The 21,990-nt window shown below is 40.0% G+C and overlaps 1 protein-coding gene across 4 annotated transcripts in view; it reads right to left on the bottom strand.

Moving 5' to 3' along the window:
• NF1 (neurofibromin 1) overlaps positions 1–21,990 on the bottom strand; it is a 231,966-nt gene that overhangs the window by 193,310 nt on the left and 16,666 nt on the right. For all 4 annotated transcript variants that reach the window (XM_041001779.1, XM_041001781.1, XM_041001780.1 and 1 more), the window contains exons 2-3: positions 1,797–1,940; positions 175–258 (exon numbers count right to left, since the gene is read on the bottom strand). In XM_041001779.1, coding sequence (XP_040857713.1) covers positions 175–258; positions 1,797–1,940 — 228 coding nt within the window. The remainder of the gene's footprint in view (positions 1–174; positions 259–1,796; positions 1,941–21,990) is intronic.

The following is a 21,990-nucleotide window of genomic DNA, read 5'->3' as shown; positions in this document are numbered from 1 at the left end:
TTACAAAAGAAAGAATAACTTTTAATTAAATACTTCATCTGCACCACCATGTAAGCTGTATTAACAAAGTTCATATGCATATATCCTGACCGAAAGTCCACAGGATGCCACATCTATACTTTGGAACATCAGATCATTGTCAAAACATCCCTATTTGACAAGGGATTTACTTACCCCAGCAAGACATTTTTCCAGTGTATCCAATATAATCAACTGAGAGAGATATAAATTTTTTTCAGCAACTTCTCCAAATATTCTCTGAAAGATAAGCAGAACATGAAATCCAGCAGTCATTCTCCACAACAAATCAGGACACATTTGAAAAGTGAAGGATGGGGAATAAAGAAAAATAGTAATACTGTATTTCATCCCCTACATTATCCTACATTTAAATCTATCAATGTTTATTTTATCCTGACAATGACACATAATCAATACTCAGGCAAAGAGAAATGCTGGCATTTATTAGGCTGCCCATCTTGAATTGAACATTTAACCCCACTTTTATACCACAAAATAATCAACATCTTAATTCTTATAGTACCACATGCAATAGCACCCAGCACACTAAATTTTAAGTACTTGTTAAGCTCAAATGTGCACTGCTTGGTAACAACAACAACAAAAAGAGTTTCCACAATATATTCCATAAACTCTTAATGACTACCAGTACCACAATAATATTGTTTTGGTTCTTAAAAATACTTCAACCTAACTGGAAAAATGTCAGTTTCACATGTGCAAAATGCTATTATTATGCTCCACGCTCCAGGCAGCCAAAAACTAGAGAAAATACCAAACATATTATGGTAAATCACATATCTATAAAAAGAACTTTTTAATTAGTATTTTTCCAATCTCTTCATAAGGCAAATGACTGCACACATCTTCAGTTTATGAACTGTATAAACTTGGAACTTTATCTAAGCAACTTTCTTGATGGAAAACACACAAAGAAGATGTGATTATTTAAAAAAAAAAAAAAATGGGACTGTGGACCAGCTCAGAGGCATAGCAAGCTAATAATCCTCAACTGTAGTGCTGGATTCCCATAAGTGCACCAATTTGTGTCCAGGCCATACGCTTCCATCTATGGCCTGAGAAAGTAGTGGAGAACAGCACAAGGCCTTGGACCCCTGTACCCACATGTGAGACCTGGAAGAAACTTCTGAATCCCACCTTCAGACTGGCCCAGCTCTTGACTATGACACCATTTGGTAAGTGAACTAGCAGATGGAAAATCTCCCTGTGTGTCTGTCTCTGTCTCTCTCTCTTTCTCTCAAACAAAATGCATAAATCTTCAGGAAAAAAAAAATTCTCCTTCTCTGCCTTTCAAATTAATAATTTAAAAAATAGGATTAATCTTCACAATCTACAACCAGATATTATTTCACAGTTCTATAAAAATAACACAACACATTACAGAAAACAGCAGAGAATTCAGTTAATTTTTTAAATCCAGATGAATTGTTTTGAACTTATCACCTGAGAAAGACAAGAGCCATACATATCCAAAAGCAAAGAGGAAGAAGAGCTGAAGGCATCATACTTGGTCTAAGGGTTAACAAAGCTGCGTTCCCTATCTAAGTACTTGAGTTTGATCCCTGGCTCCAGCCTCCTGCTGAGGACCCTACGAGGCAGCTGGGACAGCTCAGTCAATGCTTTCCTGTCACCCAGACTCATCCACACAAAAAAGCAAACAAAATCTTTTTCTATCCTTCAAAATATACTGCCCTAAACTTTTAAATACAAAACAAAATACCAAATCCCCCCAAAATAGTAACCCAAATACTCACCATATTATTAACATTCTTTAAGATAGTAGTGAGGCCACTTATAACCAAAGAAAACTTGTACTTGGAAATATTGATTAGGCATTCCTTGTTGCGCTCAGTACTGACTTTGGTATGTGTGTTCTGTTGTCCTGTTTTAATTGGAAGCTGAGAAGAAGAAATTTTTTAAAATGTTAATATTTACCTTTGAAAATAGCAAAACACTAAATTTTTCTCATTGAAAATCATAGCACAGGAAAGTTTCATCAACCACAGTTATCTGTATTTGTACCTCATGGTCCAATTTCCAATAGAATTTATAGAAAATATTAAATTTTCAGAAATGTTCAATTTGAGGGAACAGGAATTGCAGCATGCAGATAAAGGCACCACTTGTTACTCTCTAAGATCCTACATGGTCACCAGCTCAAGTCCCGACTTGAATCCAATTCTGATTCAGCTTGGGAAAAACAGTGAAAATGGCACAAGTGTCTGGGCCCCTATCACCAATGTGGGAGACCCAGATGAAGCTCCTGGCTCCTGATTTTTCTCCTAGCTTAGCCCCGGGTATTACAGCCACTTGAGGAGTGAATCAGCAGATGGAAGATTTATCTCTCCGTCTTGCTCTAATTTTGACTTTCACACCCTGAGACACTGAACTCAAATGTTCAAAGAACAATAGATCACAAAACAAAATGTCTATAGTAGACTTCTAGTCAGAAATAACTGCCAACTGCTCAACAGTAAGAACTGTAAACCTAGAACACAGTAAGACTGACTCAGGAGAATCACCCTCAGCCAAAAAATTAAGGGTGCACAAGAACAATTGGAAAACATCCACTAAGAGGACCACATTCACAGCTGTCTGATGATGAGCTAAGTGTATTGCCCAGAAGTTCATCTCTACTCTGTTTAAGAGTTAGCATTGTGTATTCCAAGCATCATCAATTAAATTAGATTCTGCTAATGCTAACAGAGAATGCTGGCTAGGGTTCTCTGAAAATAAGAAGCCTAATTACAGCTTATTTTTTTAAAAAACAATTTCTATTTTTATTGATAGCTGCTATTTGATGTAACGTTATCATCATGTCTTTTTGTAAATTTTTTCACTACACATTTTTGTAGGTATAGGGATTCATTCCTCCTCTTCCTTTCTTCCCTCCCTAAGCTTTTCATTTTTAAAATTATGAAAAAAGAAACCAAGTAGCACGTCCACATTTGCTAAGCCAATTAATTACAGATAATTAATTGAAAAATAAAGAAATGCTAAGTAAAACTAAGAATATCAATTTTAGGATACAGAGAAAGAATCAGAAAACAAGCTTAGCATGACATAATGTTTAATATAAAGATCATATAGCAGGGGGAGTCCAGTTACTGGACCCATCACTGTTGCTTCTAATAGTCTGGATTAGCAGGAAGCTGGAGTGCTGAGTGGGAGCCAGGAACTAAACCCAGGCACTACATTACAGAACTCATGTATCATAAGGAACATCTTAACCACAAGGCCAAATACTCACCCCTATAGTCTTAAATTTACATTGGAAGTAGCTACATGGACTTTTAATGTATTTGACTTTGTATGAAGAAAATGGATTCTTATTTGTGGCCACTGAAAATTCCTAGGAACAATATACCAATTGCATAAGTAATAAACAACCCTTACTCCCAATCTTGTAATCTTGAAATATTATTTCCCAGTAGAAAGGAATCGAGGATTCTTCAGGGAACTACTGATTCCATGTAGTAAGCCAGACATATCTTATTGTATCCAATAGCAACATAAACTAGAAAGGAACAATTCAAAAAGACTCAGAAATGAATTTTAAACATTGAAGAAGGTCCCACTGGCCAAACTGTAATAATTTGAACACTGATAAGAAAAGAAATTTCAAAACACCATCTTCTCATGAACAATTGAGGTTTAACAGATTAAATACAAAAAACCATGTGTCCAAAAGATTTCAGAAAGCCCCTGAAAGAATGAGGACTACAGCTAAGATTCCAAAAGGGATGAATTGTGGTGAGGTAAGGCTCGTCTGCAGCTGCTTTTTCCCTGGGGCATTTGAAGAATTTGGGAAAAAAAAGACATGGAGAAATAAGGCTGTTTTCAGGCAAACTCTTTCTGTGAAGAAAAAAGAAATCATCAGAGATACTGATGGTCACTGATGGCTGGGAACAATACTGAAGATTGAAGGGGTTTCAAAAACTTATGTAAATTGTGGAGACAAGTAAAAGGGTAAGTCAAAAATTTCTGAAACGTTGAGAAGAGTTTGATTGTCTTACAGCTTCAAGAAGAAAAAAGACTGGTGTGTAGAATCTTCTAGTGTAGGTACTTTGGTAAACACACACAATCCCTAGTTATAAGCCTTAGTGGGGAGGGAAGCTTCATCTTATAACAGGGCCAAGCCACAGCAACTGGAACTTTCAAGTGCTGTCAGAAGTATAAATCAGTAATAACCCTGGAAATTTGCATTATCTACTACAATCAAATACACACATTGAATGCATGAGGAATGTACTCTTAAAATAAATATGTATGGTTAAAAACTGGAAACAACCCAAATGTCTATCATCAACAGAAACTTAAGTAGTACATTTATACAAAGGAAAACTATATCACAGTGGGAATAAATGACTTAACAGCTATAAACGTAAATTCACACATATAATACAGAAGACCAGAGGTCAGAACTAAAGATACACTGCATAATTAAGTGACACAATTTCAAACCCATGTTCCCTTTATCCAGTGATCTAACAAGGAGGGACAGAAGAGATCCTTAGAAGGTAGCACTGGATGGAATCACCAGGGCGAAGGCAACACCTGGACTTTCAATGTTGTTTTATTTCTCTATCTGGATACTGATACATTGATGTGTTTACTGTGTGGACATTTCCTGGGTTATCCCTTAACAATCTGTGCACTCTTCTCTGTGTAGAAGTTAAGAGTGTAGTTGTCTGCAAGTTCATAATCATGTTAACAAACACGCGAGTAATTTAGTAAATTCAGAAAAACTGTAGTAGACATGGAGGTGCTTTTTCCCCATTCAAGGAACAGTTGCTGGAAGCAGTCAGTCCCTTCAGAAAATGCCTCACCTGCAAACCACCCTGCCCAAGGCCGCATCCCAGGTAGTCCATCTCCAACTACTGGTCATTACAGTCACACAGAAGCCCGACAAACTAGGAAGGGTCAGTCCAGTTCCCCAGCAGCACTGATCAGAGCTGCTGTGGAGCCTCCATTGCTCAGGATTCCTTTCTCCCATATGTTGATGCAAAGGAAACAGCTTAATGAACACTAGGTTTCCAGGGCAGTTGGTAGCAGATGTTAAGATGGGATTTTAATGCTGGCAATGAAGTAGAAACAGCAAACACAAAACAATGGAACTGGAAAGATATTGCTAGACTCTTGGATGTCCAGAAAAAAATAAAGACAACAAAAAAGGCTGACTCACTATAAACTGAAAGTCTGAAAGCCAGAGTGCCTTCAGAGAAATAAAGAGGCTCTTCCCTCCTGCTGCAGGAAGACAGAAACCTAATGACCAGACTAGTACTCAATGACTATCCATTCATTTCCATGTGTCCATCTCATTCCTATGATACAGATATTCTAACTATCCACCCATCTATGCTGAACTCAAAAGAAGTTTGAACTCTTCAAATAAGGCAGGTCCACTGTGCCAAGATCAAGCCCTGGCTAGCAAAGACTCCAATGCAGGGAATAGATATATCTGAGCCAGGACTCCCAAACATCTTGAATATCCAGATTCCCCTGGCACTTCTCAAACCTGCTTCAGGAAGATTCAGAAGACTCTCTCACAAGGCAGTTACCTTCACACAGATCAGCCAGGAGCAGTGGTTAAGATGTTGGGATGTCTGCATTCCATATGAACGGGGCTGGATTCAAGCCAGTTCCACTTCCAATTACAGCTTCCTGCTAATGCACACATGCACACTCTAAGTGGCAGTAGTGACGGCTCAAGTACTTGCATCCCTGCCACCCACATAGGAGATTTAGACTGAGTTCTAGGCTCCCAGTTGCGTTCTCTCTCTCTCTCTCCAAATTAACACAGCAATGAAGCAGCCTCTGCTGAGTGAGAAGCCAAAAACAAAAAAAGGTTCTATGAGAGCTTATAGCAAGTTGTCTCTAAGAACCAAGGTCTACATCCTCCAACTGAAGGAACTAAATCCTGACAGCAAACTAATGAGCTTGGAAAAAGGACCACAGGCCTCAAATGAGACTGTAGCCCCAGCCTGATTCCACTTGGTGAGAACCTGAACAGAGAAGCCGGTTAATCAATGCCCAGACTCCTGACTCATGTAAACAAGGAGATAATAAATTGTGTTGCTTAAAGCCACTGTGTCCCTAGTAATTACTTAGTAAAAGAAAACAAATGTAGGGCCTGACAGTCTAATGTCTAAAGTCCTCATGTTGCGTACACTAGAATCCCATATGGATGGATGCCGGTCTATATCCCTGCTGTCCACAACTCTTCCAACTCCCTGTTTGTGGCTTGGGAAAGCAGTGAAAGATGGCACAAAGCTTTGGGACCCTGCACCCACGTGGGAGACCTGGAAGAAGCTCCTGGCTTCAGACCAGCTCAGTTCCTACCACTGCAGCCATTTGAGAAGTGAACCAATAGATGAAAGATCTTTCTGTCTCTCCTCTCTGTAAATCTGACTTTCCAATAAAAATAAACAAATCTTTTTAAAAATGTGGCTACCAAACATGTATCTTTAATGAAAATTTCTCTCCCAAGCTCCTGAAAATATTCTTCAAATATCTGATGGGTTTATCCACAAAGTATTTTTTTCTTAAAGATTTATTTATTCTATTGGAAAGTCACACATACAGAGAGGAGGAGAGACAGGGACGAAGATCTTCCGTCCAATGATTCACTCCACAAGTGAGCACAACGGCCGATGCTATGCCGATCCGAAGCCAGAATCCAGGAACTTATTCCGGGTCTCCCATACAAGTGCAGGGTCCTAAAGCTTTGGGCTGTCCTCGACTGCTTTCCCAGGTCACAAGCAGGGAGCTGGATGGGAAGTGGAGCTGCTGGGATTAGAACCGGCGCTCAGATGGGATCCCAGGGCGTTCAAGGCAAGGACTTTAGCTGCTAAGCTACACCACCGAGCCCCACAGATTTTTTTTTCAAAATATACATTTCCATGAACTTTTTGAAGGACCCCTCAGAAGCATATATTTCAAAATGCTTTGCACCAAAATTAATTTGAGCTATCCTAAAATTTGCCAAGTTCCTGTAACATTTATGCTTCAATACTATATAAAAATGAAAATACACACGAGATAGCTAAATAGTACCCTATAGCCATTTTAAGGTGTATAGTAGCCGGTTGTGTATAAGCTAAAATTGAAATGGCAATGAAGTAGTCACAGGATGTGGTTAAGAACTTGCATTTTCTAACATATCGGTCACTCAATACCATGTCAATTAACTCCATAGTGTTGTAAATTGTTGTTGATGTTATGTTGTGGCTTTTCATTGGACGGGATGACATTCTGCCAGCTCTGCTTTCAGACCAGAGATGGTCTCCCCAAGAAACTGTTGAATTTATCTGGACAACAAAATGCTGGACTCCATGCATGGTATATGCTTGCAATGAAGGAATCATGACTGGATTTGAACAGTAATACTGCAACAAGGTGGAGGAATTCACCATTGAAGAAGGGCACAGGGAGGGGTTGGGGGAATCCCAGAACCTATGAAACTGTGTCATAAAATGAAATGAAATATATAAAAAAAAAAAGGAGGAAAAACTTAATTCATACAGTTTCCCATAGCTCAGGGGTGAAAATCACTTTGGACATTTACTTACTCCCTTTTTTCACTCCTTTTTAGTCAGTGAAATTCACAAAAGTAAGGGTAACTGGATGGGCACAGCACCAGCCTCACTTGGGGAGTGAATCGTCAAATGGATAATCTTCCTCTCTGCCTCTCCTCCTCTCTGTATATCTGATTTTGTAATAAAACGAAATAAATCTTTAAAAAAAAACAGAAGGAAAATATAAATGATGAAAGCAAAGGAAAGCACTGGTCAGCCCACAGAAAGCCTTGCAGGCCAATTTAAGAATTCTGAACTAATTCTGAGTTTATTAATTGTATTTTCCATAATGAACACACAGTATCTCTCATCTCATAAACTTTCCTTCATAAGACTTTGCAATGTCTCTATCAAAAAGTGCAAGCAATTCTTCCATCTCCTTGCATGAAGTAGGGTTTCTTCCAGTTAACTGGTAATTTATTTTCTCCTGTGACTACTCTGACCAACAACATAGGGAAGAAGGCATACTGTCCCATTTCCAGGCATACCTTTATTGGTCTGGCGGTTTTATATCCCTCCTCCCAGGAGCCAAGTGTCATGTAAGAAAGTTCTTACTCTGAAACTACCACACTGTGAGAACTCCAGGGACAGATTCTGAATAATGTGATGCCACTGCACAGAGACCAAGAAGCAGAGGTGCCAGATATGGGGTTCAAGAAGTCTTGCTGCAGAGTAAGCAATGTAGCACAGCAAGGTAAACAGCCACTTGGGATGCCAACATCTCAAATGGGAGTGCAGCTTGAGTCCTGATATCTCTGCTTCCAATCCAATTTCCAGGTAACACATTCTGGGAGCAGCAATGGCTTAAGTAGCTTACTCCCCGCCACTCATTAGGGAGGCCTGGACGGGGTTCCTGACTCCTGGCTTCCGACTGGATCAACTCTGGTTGTTGTGTCATTTGGTGATAAGCAAGGGGATGGAAAATCTCTCTCTCTCTTTATTGTTCTGCTTTTCAAGTAGATAAAAATGAACACAAACATACTGAAAAAGATTTTTCAGCTGCAGTCAACACCATATGGAAAAGAGAAGAATTGCCCAACTGAAACTGTCACGAATTCCTGATCCACAAAAATTATGAGCAACACAATGTGATGTTTTTAACAGAATACCCTTATTGCTTTTTGTAGGAAAAGAATACAGTCAAGAGAGGATGGTAGATGACATTAATTTGAGAAGTAGTGAGATACTATAATAGATATGGAAGGACAACTAAATCTGCAGTTCATTTAGAATAAATCTGGGGCCAGTGCAATACCCTAATGGCTAAATCCTCACCTTGCATGTGCTGGGATCCATATGGGTGCCGGTTCATGTCCCAGCTGCTCCAATTCCCATCCAGCTCCCTGTCTGTGGCCTGGGAAAGAACCTGTTACCTGGCCTTGGATTGGCTCAGCTCTGGGCATTGCAGCTACTTAGGGAGTGAACTAGCAAACTGAAGGTCTTTCCAGCTCTCCTTCTCTCAGTAAATCTGACTTTCCAACAAAAATAGATCATTCTTTTTAAAAAAAAAGAATGTTAGTAAATAAAATGATGCCAGATCATCTTGCTAACCATCTAGAGTAACTCATATCAAATTTTAAAATATGCAGGTTGAGGGAAGGGTGGCACAAATACCTGTTTAAGCTACCACTTGCAATGCCAGCATCTGATATGAGTCCCAGCTGCTCTAGTTCTGATTCTGCTTCCTGTTAATGTGTCTGGAAAAGCAGATGATGGCCCAAGTATTTGGGCCCCTATCACCTAGATGGAATTCCAGGTTTCTGGCTTCAGCTTGGCCCAGTCGCAGCCTTTGATACATTTTGTGAAGTGAACCAGCAGACAGAAATCTTCCCTCTTGGTTCTTTTCAGAAAAATAACTTTTTTGAGGGCCATTGAGTGATTAGGACATATATTTAAGAATAATTTCATAATACTGAAATAAAGAAGACCTTCCTAAGCAAGACAAAAACATTTAACACCAACAACAACAAAAAATACTGATAACATAAATAAAGAAAAAGAATGTTGGGCAGCACTGTAAGTCAGCACCTTAGCACAGCCTGGCTGCTCCAATTAGAACCCAGCTTATTGCTGATGTGCCTGGGAAGACAATGAATGATGACCTAAATACCTAGGACCCCACCACTCAACAGCAAAATGTACAACAATTAGCTCCTCAGTGATCTATAAAACCAATCATCCCCACCTCCTTGCATTCTTTCTCTTAGCTTTATTGGCCCAGTATGTTCCTTTTTCTATACCTTCCCAGGCATCCTGGAGAGGAAAGTGGTTTTACAGCATCAAGAACTAAGCTGTTTTTGTAACTTCCTAATTTTCCTCCAAAAAAGTATTACTGGAATATGGGGTGGGGACGGGGGAGAGGGGACTGGCAAATCAAGTAAAACAAATAAGCTCATAGTATTTGAAAGCAAGACAGACTTTGTTCTTGAGTTTCTGTTCAAATAGTATGTACTTTCACAACTGGGTAAAAGTAGATTAAACTTTTTAAAAAATACTTCTTGTCACATTATAAGAAATATTTGTATATAACAGAAGAAGTGTGAAGGGTCTAAATTACGTGAAAAAAATCACTTTTTAATTATTTTCTCAAATTATTAGTTTTTTAAAATATAGAAATTCAAGAAATAAGATTTCACGAAAGCTGGCATAACATTAAGCAAAGCTTTCTGTGAACAATGGAGAATTTGTCACTAGATCTACTAGAAAATTCTTCAAAAGGTCAAAAGCTAAGATTTTTGCCTCTGTGTACATTCTAACCACTTTCTAAAAGGCTCCTTAAAACATGCCATCATGCGATAGAATAAAAATTACCTTAATATAAGTTTTAGTTTCATTGAAATGAAAGAAAAGAAAAAAGAAATACAGGGGATACATATGACACTTAAAACATTAGCTCCACATACCAGGAAACATAAACCCAGAAAATGTGTCATATGCTGATTCCAAAACATCTTGGAACCAAAATAAATCCACCCATTTTCCCACCAACTCTCAAGTGGCACATCATCTGAGGGTGGTCACTTAAATTGTTCCTATATGGCTGCTGTGAATAATGCAGCAGCAAGCACGGGTTATAGATATCTCTAAAAGGTGGTGATCTTAGCTCCTTTGAGATAAACTTAACAGCCAGCAAGCCCAGCAATATTTCTGAAATAGCAAAATTTCAATGCCACAGGAAATATACTCGGTAATAAATGACTGTGGATATATTGTTTTATTGTAGACTTGACATAAAAATTTGTATTAATTAACTGCTGGGGTCTTCTATTTGATCGTCTAACATAACAGCATCCTTTTAAACAATATAATTAGTAGATAATCCTGAGTACAAGTACCAGGCAATAAGGATATTATACACCTCACTTAATCCCATAATTATTAATTATCCCAGCTAATATCTCATTCTCTGGCACTCTTCTCAGACTCCCCCACAACTTTCCTTATTAATAGTTTCAGAGATGTCACCCCTGAACACTATAGCAGGTGTCCCATGCAACATGAACATGTAGTGTGGGCAATCTTGACCTTTTCTATTGGTCCTTACAGCAATTGTAATTAAGCAATCGTACTTAAATAAACTTTATATTAATAAAAATTTAAAAGACAATTAATATAAATGAATGCTGAAAATAGTTAAGATAGGAAAAAATATGTTCTAGTCTTCTATAGTGCAGTGGAAAGATTATTACAATAATTTAAAATATTTCACAAAGAGCTAGCTAACAAACGAGGATAAATGTTTCAGGGGACAGAAATGTTCATTTTAAAATTATTTGATTATTAAACATGATATACATGTATCAAGTTATCACCCTGCACCCATAAAATATGTACAATTATTATGTATCAAGTAAAAATAACTTTTTAAAATGCTTGTTAAGTAAAAGAATGAAGGAATGTGTTACACTGCCTCTACTATCTCCCTTAACAACTACAGCTTTATTACTTAGGGCAGTGTGCCTCAAACTGTGGTCCAAAAACAACAGTCCAGTCCCTGCTAGCCTACTAACTGATCTACAGGCAGTTTCATGATTTCAGAGGAAAAGACCAATCAACCATTTCCTTAATATTTTATAAACTTGACCTGTAAGATAATATTTCCATTCTGATTCTATTACTTCCTTCATAAGTGAAAATATCCATAGCATAAACCACCACCTCTTCCCTTCATCTAGTCTCTGGATCCTGAAACCAGATAGGTATCTAGCTTCCTAGGTGGCTAGCTAACCAACATTACATAGTGAAAACGGATGCTTAAAGAAAGCATCTATAACCCAAAGGGTCTTCAACAACAAAGCCAGCTCTTCACCAACTTACCCCACATAAAGCTCATGTACATGAGCTTTCAATTATCTTACTTATCCTTTCCATCTTTACTGAGGCAGGCATATTTGACAAAATTATATACATTTTAAGGTGTGCATGTGTTTTAACGTTGTAGATTATATGACTTCCAATTCAAGCATCCCATATCATAGTACTGATTCTTCAAGTCCAGCTACTCCAATTCCAATCCAGTTCCCTGCTAATGTACCTGTAAAAGCAGTGTTAGATGGCCTGTCTGTTCCCCTGCCATACACACGGGAGATGTAGATGGAGTTCAGGGCTCCTGGCTTCAGCCTAGCCACTGAGGCCATTTGAGGAGTGAACCAGTGAATAGAAGATATCCAACTCTGCTTTTCAAGTAAATGAATATTTTAAAAAACATTGAGATTGAGCATGACAGCATATTGGGAATCCCCAAGATTTTCAGCAGCTTCAGTAGCTCATGAGAAAAAAACTAAGCATCAGTATAGTCACACTCACTGCTATGATTTATTACAGCAAAAGGACTTGAAGGAAAAAGGAAAGATGAAAATGCGGCAAAGCACAGAAAAAAACAAAACAAAACAGGTGCAAGCTCCAAGTGCTCTTTTCCGTGGAGCTGCACACAGCATGCCAAGTCCCTCCAGCAGCAAGCATACTGGTGAAGCATTGTCTATGGGGTACTTTGTGCTCAGAGTTTTTACTGACGCCATCCTATGTTAGGACTACCAAAACTTCAGATATCCAGAAAAAAAGCAGGGGTCAAATAAATCACAATGTTCGTACAGTTGCAAACATCATAGCCATTCTCACGGAATATGCAAGAAACTCCTAAAAATCCAAGTTTTCACACTGGAACAACCTTGAAAGCATACCTTATAAGGTTAACAGCTTCAAGTCGGCTACATGTAAAGACTGGGCTGGGCTAGACCAGGCTGAGGCAGCCATCAGCTTACATGAGTGATATGGTTGGGGGCAAAAACTGACCAGGTAGCTGCATCTATGTGCCTGATCCTGCACTGGCTGGTGCATACAAGAGTCAACTCCGAAGTCACCCAGGAGAGGTTTCTTGGGGTAATTCTCCAACTACATGGCTGGACTCAAACCCTGGCCACAGGGAGAATCATGATATACACGGTCTGACCTTGGAGTGCACTTACTGGTGGCTTCTTCAGTTGCTGATGTCTGTGAAGCAGAAAGCATGCCCAGATGTGTACCAGGAACATGACAACCTGTTCATCTAGACCAGCAGACCACATCGAGTGCCTCATCAGAGGACAGAAAGCAGAAGAGGTTGGAGCATCCTCCCGGCTAAGCTTTACAACATGTCCCTGGGTCTGTTGACACACTAAGGTGTATCAACCCTGGTATAACAAAGCTGACAACACCCCTAAAACTATCAAAATAATTCAAGTAACACCAATGGAGCACTCTTTCCCACATCAGAGTCTCAAAGGTTGCGTGAAAGGACTGTCTCCCATCCCCGGGTGCTGATGTAGTTTAATAGCAAGAAGTGTCCCTGTCCTCTTCCCCGCCCTGTAGACCCAACAGAAGAAAAAAAAAAAAATTGAAACATTTGTCCCACTTGCCTTCCTTCATACTTTGACCCTCCACACCCTAATCAGAGACCCTTACAGGTATGCACCTTTTTCAACTAGGTAGACAATATTAAAAGAAAAATTTTAAAAAGAAAAAAAGATGAATGTAAAACTAAACTAGTCAGAAGGAAAAAATCTGATTAGTTTTTAAGACATAAACTTGAAATTTAAGGTTGCAAAAAGATACATAATGGATGATAAATAAAATTATCTACTGGGCAAATATTAAATGCAAGGAAACTGGAGCCAACTAAAGCAGAAAGCCCTAAAGACAAAAGACCACTACACAATAGTAAACGATTCAGAACAACTGGAGACCCCATTCTAAATTTTCATGTCCCTAACACATAAACACACACACAATGAAACTGATAAAACTATAAGAAAAAGTTATAAATTTGGTTCAGTTGCAGTGATGCAGTAGCCTAATCCTTTGCCTGTGGTGCTGGCATCTTATATGGGCACCAGTTCACTTCCCAGGTGTGTCATTTCTGATCCAGATCTCTGCTTGCAGCCTGGGAAAAGCAGTGGAAGATGCCTCAAGTCATTGGGCCCCTGCACCCATATAGGAGACCCAGAAGAAGCACCTGACTCCTGGCTTTGGAAAGATCAGATCTGGCCATTTGTGGCCATTTGGAAAGTGAGCCAGCAAATCATGCACGCTCGCTTGCTCTCTCTCTCTCTCTCTCTCGCTCTCTCTCTCTTTCTTTCTCTCTCGCCTGTGCAGCAGCGCAATGGCTTAGTACCTAAATCCTCATTTTGCAAGTGCCAGAATCCTATACGAGCACCGGTTTCTATTCTGGCTGCTCCACTTCCTGTCTCACTCCCTGTGTGGCCCGGGAGAGTGGTGGAGATGGCCCAAAGCCTTGGAACCCTGCACACACGTGAGAGACCTGAAGAAGCTCCAGGATCCTGACTTCAGACAGGCTCAGTGCTGGCCACTGCTGCCACTGGGGAACTGAAGAACCAGGGGACGGGAGATCTTTCTTTCTGTCTTTCCTTCTTTCTGTAAATCCACTTCTCTGATGACAATAAATAAATCTTAAAAAAAAAAAAAAAACCCTTAAAAGCCAAACAACTTAGGCCTACTGTCAATAACTGAATTTGCTTGAAAGTGAATAGTTCAGTTCTAGTGAAGCTCTCAGATGACTACACCTTCAGCCATTAGCCTGACAGCAACCTCATTAAAGACTGTGAGCCAGAAACTTCCAGCGAAAGCACCAGTGGATCTTGGACATGCAGATATCTGGGGATAATAAATATTTTTTGTCAAAAGCATCAACATTTTGGCATAAATTAGCAAATAAATAACTAATAAAATGTTCCAGTCCATAAAGCCCAGTGAATATACAAAAGTATGGGTAGCAAATTACATTTATTCTACAATTAAGACAAATTAAACACAAAAAGGTAACTATGGAAACTTCTGAAAGTATCACTCTGGGTATCATGAGAAATCACAATGAAAAATAAAAAACACTTGGAATTGAATACTTACAAATGGCCAATTATCAAAAATTGTGGGCTAAAACTAAAGTGGTTTTACAATTAACTACTGATCACTAAGAAACACTCTCTTACTCACTAGACAGATATAAAAAGATTAAAACCTATAACTGAGCATTGGTAGACATGAGAGAGACAAGAACATTTGCATAGTGCTACTCAAAGTGTAAGCTGGTTCGACCACTTTTTTAAAAAAAGATTTATTTATCTTAATTGGAAAGACAAATTTGCAGAGAGAAGGAGAGACAGAAAGAGCTTCCGTCCACTGATTCACTACCCAAGTGGTCACAATGGCTAGAGCTGAACTGATCCAAAGCCAGGAGCCAAGAGCCTCTCTCGAATCTCCCACGTGGTGCAGGCTCCCAAGTCTTTGGGTCATTCTTGACTGCCTTGCCAGGCCACAGGCAAGGAGATGGGTGGGAAGCGGGGCTGTCAGGATTAGAACCAGTGTCCATATGGGATCCCGGCACATGCAAGGTGAGGACTTTAGTCACTAGGCTACCATGCTGGGCCCCTCAACCAATTTCTTCTTATTTAAAATTTTGGATTTTATGATACAATCCCGTAGAGTGTTGAATTCCCCCCACCAATTCCCACCTTCCAACTGATTTTCCACATATCACCACAATAGCATAGTCCTTCAAAAGGAGTTATAATTCCATCAGTCTATTATTTAACTGTACCCCGACACTGCTGGTACAATATCAGTCAATCATCCCATTGTCTAGACTTGTCCTACAGTTTCACTGTAAGGATGCTTATTGCATTGTGTCCTCACATCTGGGTATGGTAGTCTCCATTACTCCATTACTACACATTCCATTTTGCATGCTGGTTACCTTATATTAGAGAGAACAGATGGTATTTGTCTTTTCAGGATTAACTTATTTCACTGAGCATAATGGTCTCTAGTTGGGACCATCTAGTTCCAAATGGTATCATTTTATTCTTTTTAAGACATTTATTTTTATTACAAAGTCAGATATACAGAGAGGAAGATTTGTCCAATGATTCACTCCCCAAGTGAGGACAACGGCCAGTGCTATGCCGATCCGAAGCTGGGAACCAGAAACTTCTTCCGGGTCTCCCACACGGGTGCAGGGTCCCAAGGCTTTGGGCCGTCCTCGACTGCTTTCCCAGGCCACAAGCAGGGAGCTGGATGGGAAGTGGAGCTGCCAATATTAGAACTGGCGCCCATATGGGGTCCCGGCACATTCAAGGCAAGGACTTTAGCCGCTAGGCCACACCGCAGGGCCCCATTTTATTCTTTTTAATGGCTAAGTAATATTTCATGGAGTAGATATACAAGATTTCTTTAACCACTTCTCTTTGGACAGGCATCTGGATTGTGTTTTTTGTCTCTATTTGCCTTTCAAATAAAAATTCAAATAAAATAAACATATTTACAAAAGAGGTTGGCAGTGCCACCTAAGAACAACTCTCACGATCCACTGAATCTTCTGTCTTCATTCTTACACTTTCCACCTTCCAGATATAAAATAATCATAAACCTATTTTGTTTATAAGCTACCTACTGCATGGTATTTTGTTCCAGCATCCTAAACACACCAAAATAAACTGTCTAAAAATCACTATTTTAGTACCTAAATTATCTTCACTTGAAAAAATGATTTTCGAGCCCAGCATGATAGTGCAGTTGTTAAAGCCCTCGCCTTCCATGCACCGGGATCCCATATGGGCGCCGGTTCTAATCCTGGCAGCCCCGCTTCAGACTTGCTCAGCTCCAGCCATTGCGACCACTTGGGAAGTAAACCATCGGATGGAAGATCTTCCTCTCTGTCTCTCCTCCTCTCTGTATATCTGTCTTTCCAATAAAAAACAAATAAATTTTAAAAAATAATTTTCCTATCCCAACTCTTTTTTTAAAAAGATTTATTTATTTTTATTGCAAAGTCAGATATACAGAGAAGAGGACAGAGAAGATTTTCTGTCCAATGATTCACCTCCCAAGTGGCGGCAATGGCTAAAGCTGAGCCAATCCAAAGCCAGGAGCCAGGAGCTTCTTCTGGGTTTCCACATGGGTGCAGGGTCCCAAGGCTTTGGGCCGTCCTCAACTGCTTTCCCAGGCCACAGAGAACTGGATGGGAAGTGGGTCCGCTGGGGTCAGAACTGGCACCCACATGGGCTGGGATCCTGGCACATTTAAGTCAAGGACTTTAGCCACTAGGCTACAGCACCAGAGCCCTGTCCCAATTCTTTAAAAAGCTATCAACCAGTGAATCTAAGTTTACCCTAGTTGTTCAGAAGCCTGTTCCATATAGGAGGATCTGGGTTCAATTCATGGCGCTGACTCCTGAATCCAGCTTCTTGCTAACGCAGACCCTCAGAGGCAGCAGTAGTGGCTGCCACCCATGTGGGAGACCTGCCTTGAATTCCTGGGTTCTGCCTGTAGCCTTGCCCAGTCCAGTTTGCTGCAAGGATGTAGGGAGTTCACTTACTAGTCTCTCTCTCTCTTTTTGTTTTTTTTTTTCTAGTCTCTTTTTCTCCCTCACCCTCCACCCCATCACTTTCTACTTCCCAACTTCCTCTTCAAAAAAGCTAAAGCCATCAACTATATTTCTGAGTCACCTCTTTCGATTTATGTGGAGAAAATACCACTGATCTAAAAGAATGGGAAAATAATCTTTAAATATTGACAATGAAAACTATGCCCATTTAATCAGATCTATACAAATTTAATAGCTAATTTCCCATAAACTCAAATGGGCAATGCTAAATGGTTACCTTCACGATTCAGACTTTTAAGAACATATAACTACCCTAGTACAAATCATAAGATAGCAATCTGGCAACTAAAAACTGCAGAAGAAAAGTAAACACAATCAGTAAAGATTCCCAGCCAGGCACCACTTTTTTGTGGGGCTGAGAAAACAGCTTTTGAATAGCCAAGGTTCTATTTTGGTTCTAACATGGCATTTATACTAGTTCAAGCACCTGCCACCATGCTAAGTTTACAACTTCATTCAGTCAGCTTGGGTTATTTAATCATGTGCTGATTGGCCATATTACTTACCAGGTTGAATGAAAGCAAATTTCATTCATAAAAAAAAGGTCAAAAATAAACTTGGATTCATGAAGACAGCCAACGCACACTTAGCTTCCAAGCTGACTTCACATTGCAATGACCCACTAGCTTACTTTTAACCATTTCTTTCCCATGTCAACATGACTCCATTCAATCAGAAAAAAAAAATACAGATCTTTGGTTGATATTACAAAACATACACTTCAAAAATATAGTTATTTTTGAACCTGGCACAATGGTACAATTAACTAATCTTCCCTTTCCAATCACCAAGATCCCATATGGGCACCAATTCATATCGTGGCTGCTCCACTTCCCATCCAGCTCCCTGCTTGTGGCTTGGGGAAGTGGCAGAGGATGGTTCAAGACCATGGGATCCTGCACCCAACCGGGAGACCCAGAACAAAGTCCTGGCTTCAGATTTGCTCAAATCCAGCCACTGTGGCCATTTGGGGAGTGAACTGGTAGATGGAAGATCTTTCTCTGTCTCTCCTTCTCTTTATAAAATCTGCCTTTCCAATAAAAATAAATAAACCTATTTTTAAAGATAGAAAATATGCTAATAAATATTGTATTCTGAATTCCTAGAATTCCCATTTGATTCCTTCCTATGGATTTCAATTCTCCAAAGAAACTCATTCATTTTCTTCATCTTTTGTTTTGGCATATTACAGTCTTTGTTAAGTTCAAATTTCTCAGTCTGCTTCTATAGTTTTTTTTCCCTCCTCAAATATAAATCATATTTTCCACCTTTTCACACCTCTAGCGTGGGTTAAATGTGTTAGGTACTACAAAACAAGCTAACTTCAGAACTCCAGAATGTATCTTCCCAGGAACAATTTTCTACTTCTTGCTAGACAGAAAGGATGAGAGGTTGATTAACTCAATCCATTCAATAACTGAACTGACCCACTGCAGTTTTAGTAAGACTTGATTCATGTCAGGTTCATCTTTGTTCTTCAGTTTGTGTTCAGAGTCAGCAAATGTTATGTGTCTGTTTTATCTCTGGAATTTTAATTCATTTAGTCCTCATTAATTCCAAGCCCTCCAACAATAACTGTAACATTTATTTCGAATGTTCATCCAGGCTTGCTGTGTTTTGTCACAGAATATATGAGTGAATTTTGATCTATTAAATAGCACCAAAAAGCTGCAATCTCCCTGTGTATGATATGAGACAGCACTGTTCATATACTCAGCTTTGTATTAAAATAACCTGTTTACCCTTATTTTACTTGAAAAGCAGAGTTACAGAGAGGGGGAGACAAAGGTAGAGACCGTCCATCTGCTAGCTCACTCTCCAGATGACCACAATGGCCAGGGATGGCTCAGGCAAAAGCTGGGTGCTCCTTCTGGAGCTCCCACATGGGTGCAAGGACTCAGCTACTCAAGCTATCTTCTTCCACTTTCCTCCACACATTAGCAGGGAATTGGATAAAGAATTGGAGCTCCTAGAACTTCAATCAATACCCAGATGAGACAGTGGCGCTGCAGACAGCAGCTTAATGCACTATGCTACCATGTCAGCCTATAAAGCCCTTTGTCCATACATCTGAAACTCACGGGGATTTCATGAAGCCAGGAAATCAGTACTATAAACAAGAGTGTTAAGTGATCTTGTAAAGCTCACATTTCTAAAGCAATCAATATAGCTTCGCCATCTCTTCTCTTTCCTTCCCCAATACCCAGTACGTACAGTGACATTTAAAAAAAAATACATTCAATACACAACGATAGAAGAGCTAAGAGTTCAGAGTAGCCAGAAACTTGAAAAGTACAACAGTAAAATGTAAGAAAAATTTTTAAATATGTCAGGACCACAAAGATGAGGCAGCATGATTAGAATAAAAAGGACAACGAGGGGTCACTGAAGTCCCCTGGTGTAACAGCAGGGGCTATTCAATCCAACTGTAATTCTATTCAATAACTATTCAATCCAACTGTAATTCTGACCGTTTCAACAGCAAACAAAATGATCCTGAAATCTGAAAGAGCACTGCTGAGAGTCAGAACTCTCAAAGAGATAAAGGGTGAAAAGCCCAACTACCGCTTGATCTGAATCTTCAAGTCAACATGAATTAATCCTAGAGTAAACATGACAATTTAAGAAGGTGGTTAAGAGAAATACTGCCAATGAACTTCGGGAAGTCATGAAAAATAAAAGGCAGCCAGGCTGAAAATGAGAGAGAACTGCTTCTGCTGCCAACACGAAGGGCGGATATAGACGCAAAGGTGAGTTCAGCACTGTGGACTTCATTTAACATTAACATCCAGGCATCTGCGAGACCTGCGAGGATTTACCAGTACTTATACAGGGAAATGGTGGTATTTAGTATTTATCACAAAATTTTACCTGTCAAAGATTTTGAGCTTACAGTTTACAAAGTACCTTCACACACAGTATCTCACGTTTGCCACAGAGTCCTGCAGAAAACAGTACTAGCATGTATCCTGAATGACCTATACATTTTTTAACATACTAGGAACTTAGGACACAGACAGTATGCATTGTCCAGGTTCTCCCAACCCAGCAGAAAATTACGAGTATACATCAAACCTTCTATTTCCTGAGTTCCATTTTTAAATCACACAATTTTTAAAGTCAGCGAACAGGTGTTATGGTGCAAGAATAAGCCCTACTTGCAATGCCAGCATCCTAAAACAGAACATCAGTTGAAGTTCTAGTTGCTCTACTTCCATCAAGCTCCCTGCTCATGTGCCAGGAAAGCAGCACATGAAGGTCCCTACTTGGGCCCCTGTCATTCATAGGACACCTGGATGGAGTTACAGGCTCCTGACTTCAATCTGGTCCAGGTATGACTATTGTGGTCACCTGGAGAATCAACCAGCCGAAAACCAAATCTGTGCCACACTGGGTTAAGCCAGCGGCCAACATCCCACGTGGACACAAGGTCAAGTCCCAGCTGCTCCACCTCCCACCCAGCTCTCTGTTAACATGCTAGGAAAGCAGCGGAAGATATCCCAAATGCTTCAGCTGCTGTGCTACACAAGAAACCCAGATGAAGTTTTAAGATCTTGGCTTCAGCCTGGCATGGCCTTGGCAGTTGTAGCTATTTGGGAAATTAAGCAGAAGATGAAAGATCAATTTCTTTATCTCTCTCTTTAACTCTTTCAAGTAAACCCTTTAGAGAGAGAGAGAGAATGAACCAGCAGATGGGATTTCTTTTTTTTTCCTTATCTGTTCCATTGCCACTGTGGCTTTCAAGTAAATAAATATTTTCTAAAAAGGAGGAGTCAGGGCCTGGCGGCGTGGCCTAGCGGCTAAAGTCCTCACCTTGAACGCCCTGGAATCCCATATGGGTGCCGGTTCTAATCCCGGCGGCCCTACTTCCCATCCAGCTCCCTGCTTGTGGCCTGGGAAAGCAGTCAAGGACAGCCCAAAGCTTTGGGACCCTGCACCCATGTGGGATGCCTGGAAGAAGTTCCTGGATCCTGGCTTTGGATTGGCATAGCATCGGCCGTTGCGCTCACTTGGGGAGTGAATCATTGGACGGAAAATCTTCCTCTCTGTCTCTCCTCCTCTCTGTACATCTGACTTTCCAATAAATAAATAAATTTTAAAAAAAAAAGAAGGAATTAAGAATAAGTCATAAGGTCACCGATGGCATACAGATTAATCCTGCTCTTGAGGGTACTGGCACTGGCATCCTATATGGGCACCAGTTTGTATTCTAACTGCTCCACTTCCCGATACAGCTCCTTGCTTATGGCCTGGGAAGGCAGTGGTGGATGGCCCAAGTCCTTCGACCCTTGCACCCATTCGGGAGACCTGGAATAAGTTCCTGGCTACCAGCATCAGACTGGCTTAGCTTTGGCCACTGCAGCCATTTAGAAAGTGAATAGGCAGATGGAAGATCTCTATCTCTCCCTTTCTTTCTGTAACTTTGACTTTCCA

This window comes from Ochotona curzoniae, unplaced genomic scaffold, assembly GCF_017591425.1.
Source record: "Ochotona curzoniae isolate NIBS_2020 unplaced genomic scaffold, NIBS_Ocur_1.0 scaffold_2453, whole genome shotgun sequence".
Classification (NCBI taxonomy): domain Eukaryota; kingdom Metazoa; phylum Chordata; class Mammalia; order Lagomorpha; family Ochotonidae; genus Ochotona; species Ochotona curzoniae.
The sequence above is the reverse complement of the archived record's forward strand: the minus strand, read 5'-3'. Positions and strand labels throughout refer to the sequence as shown.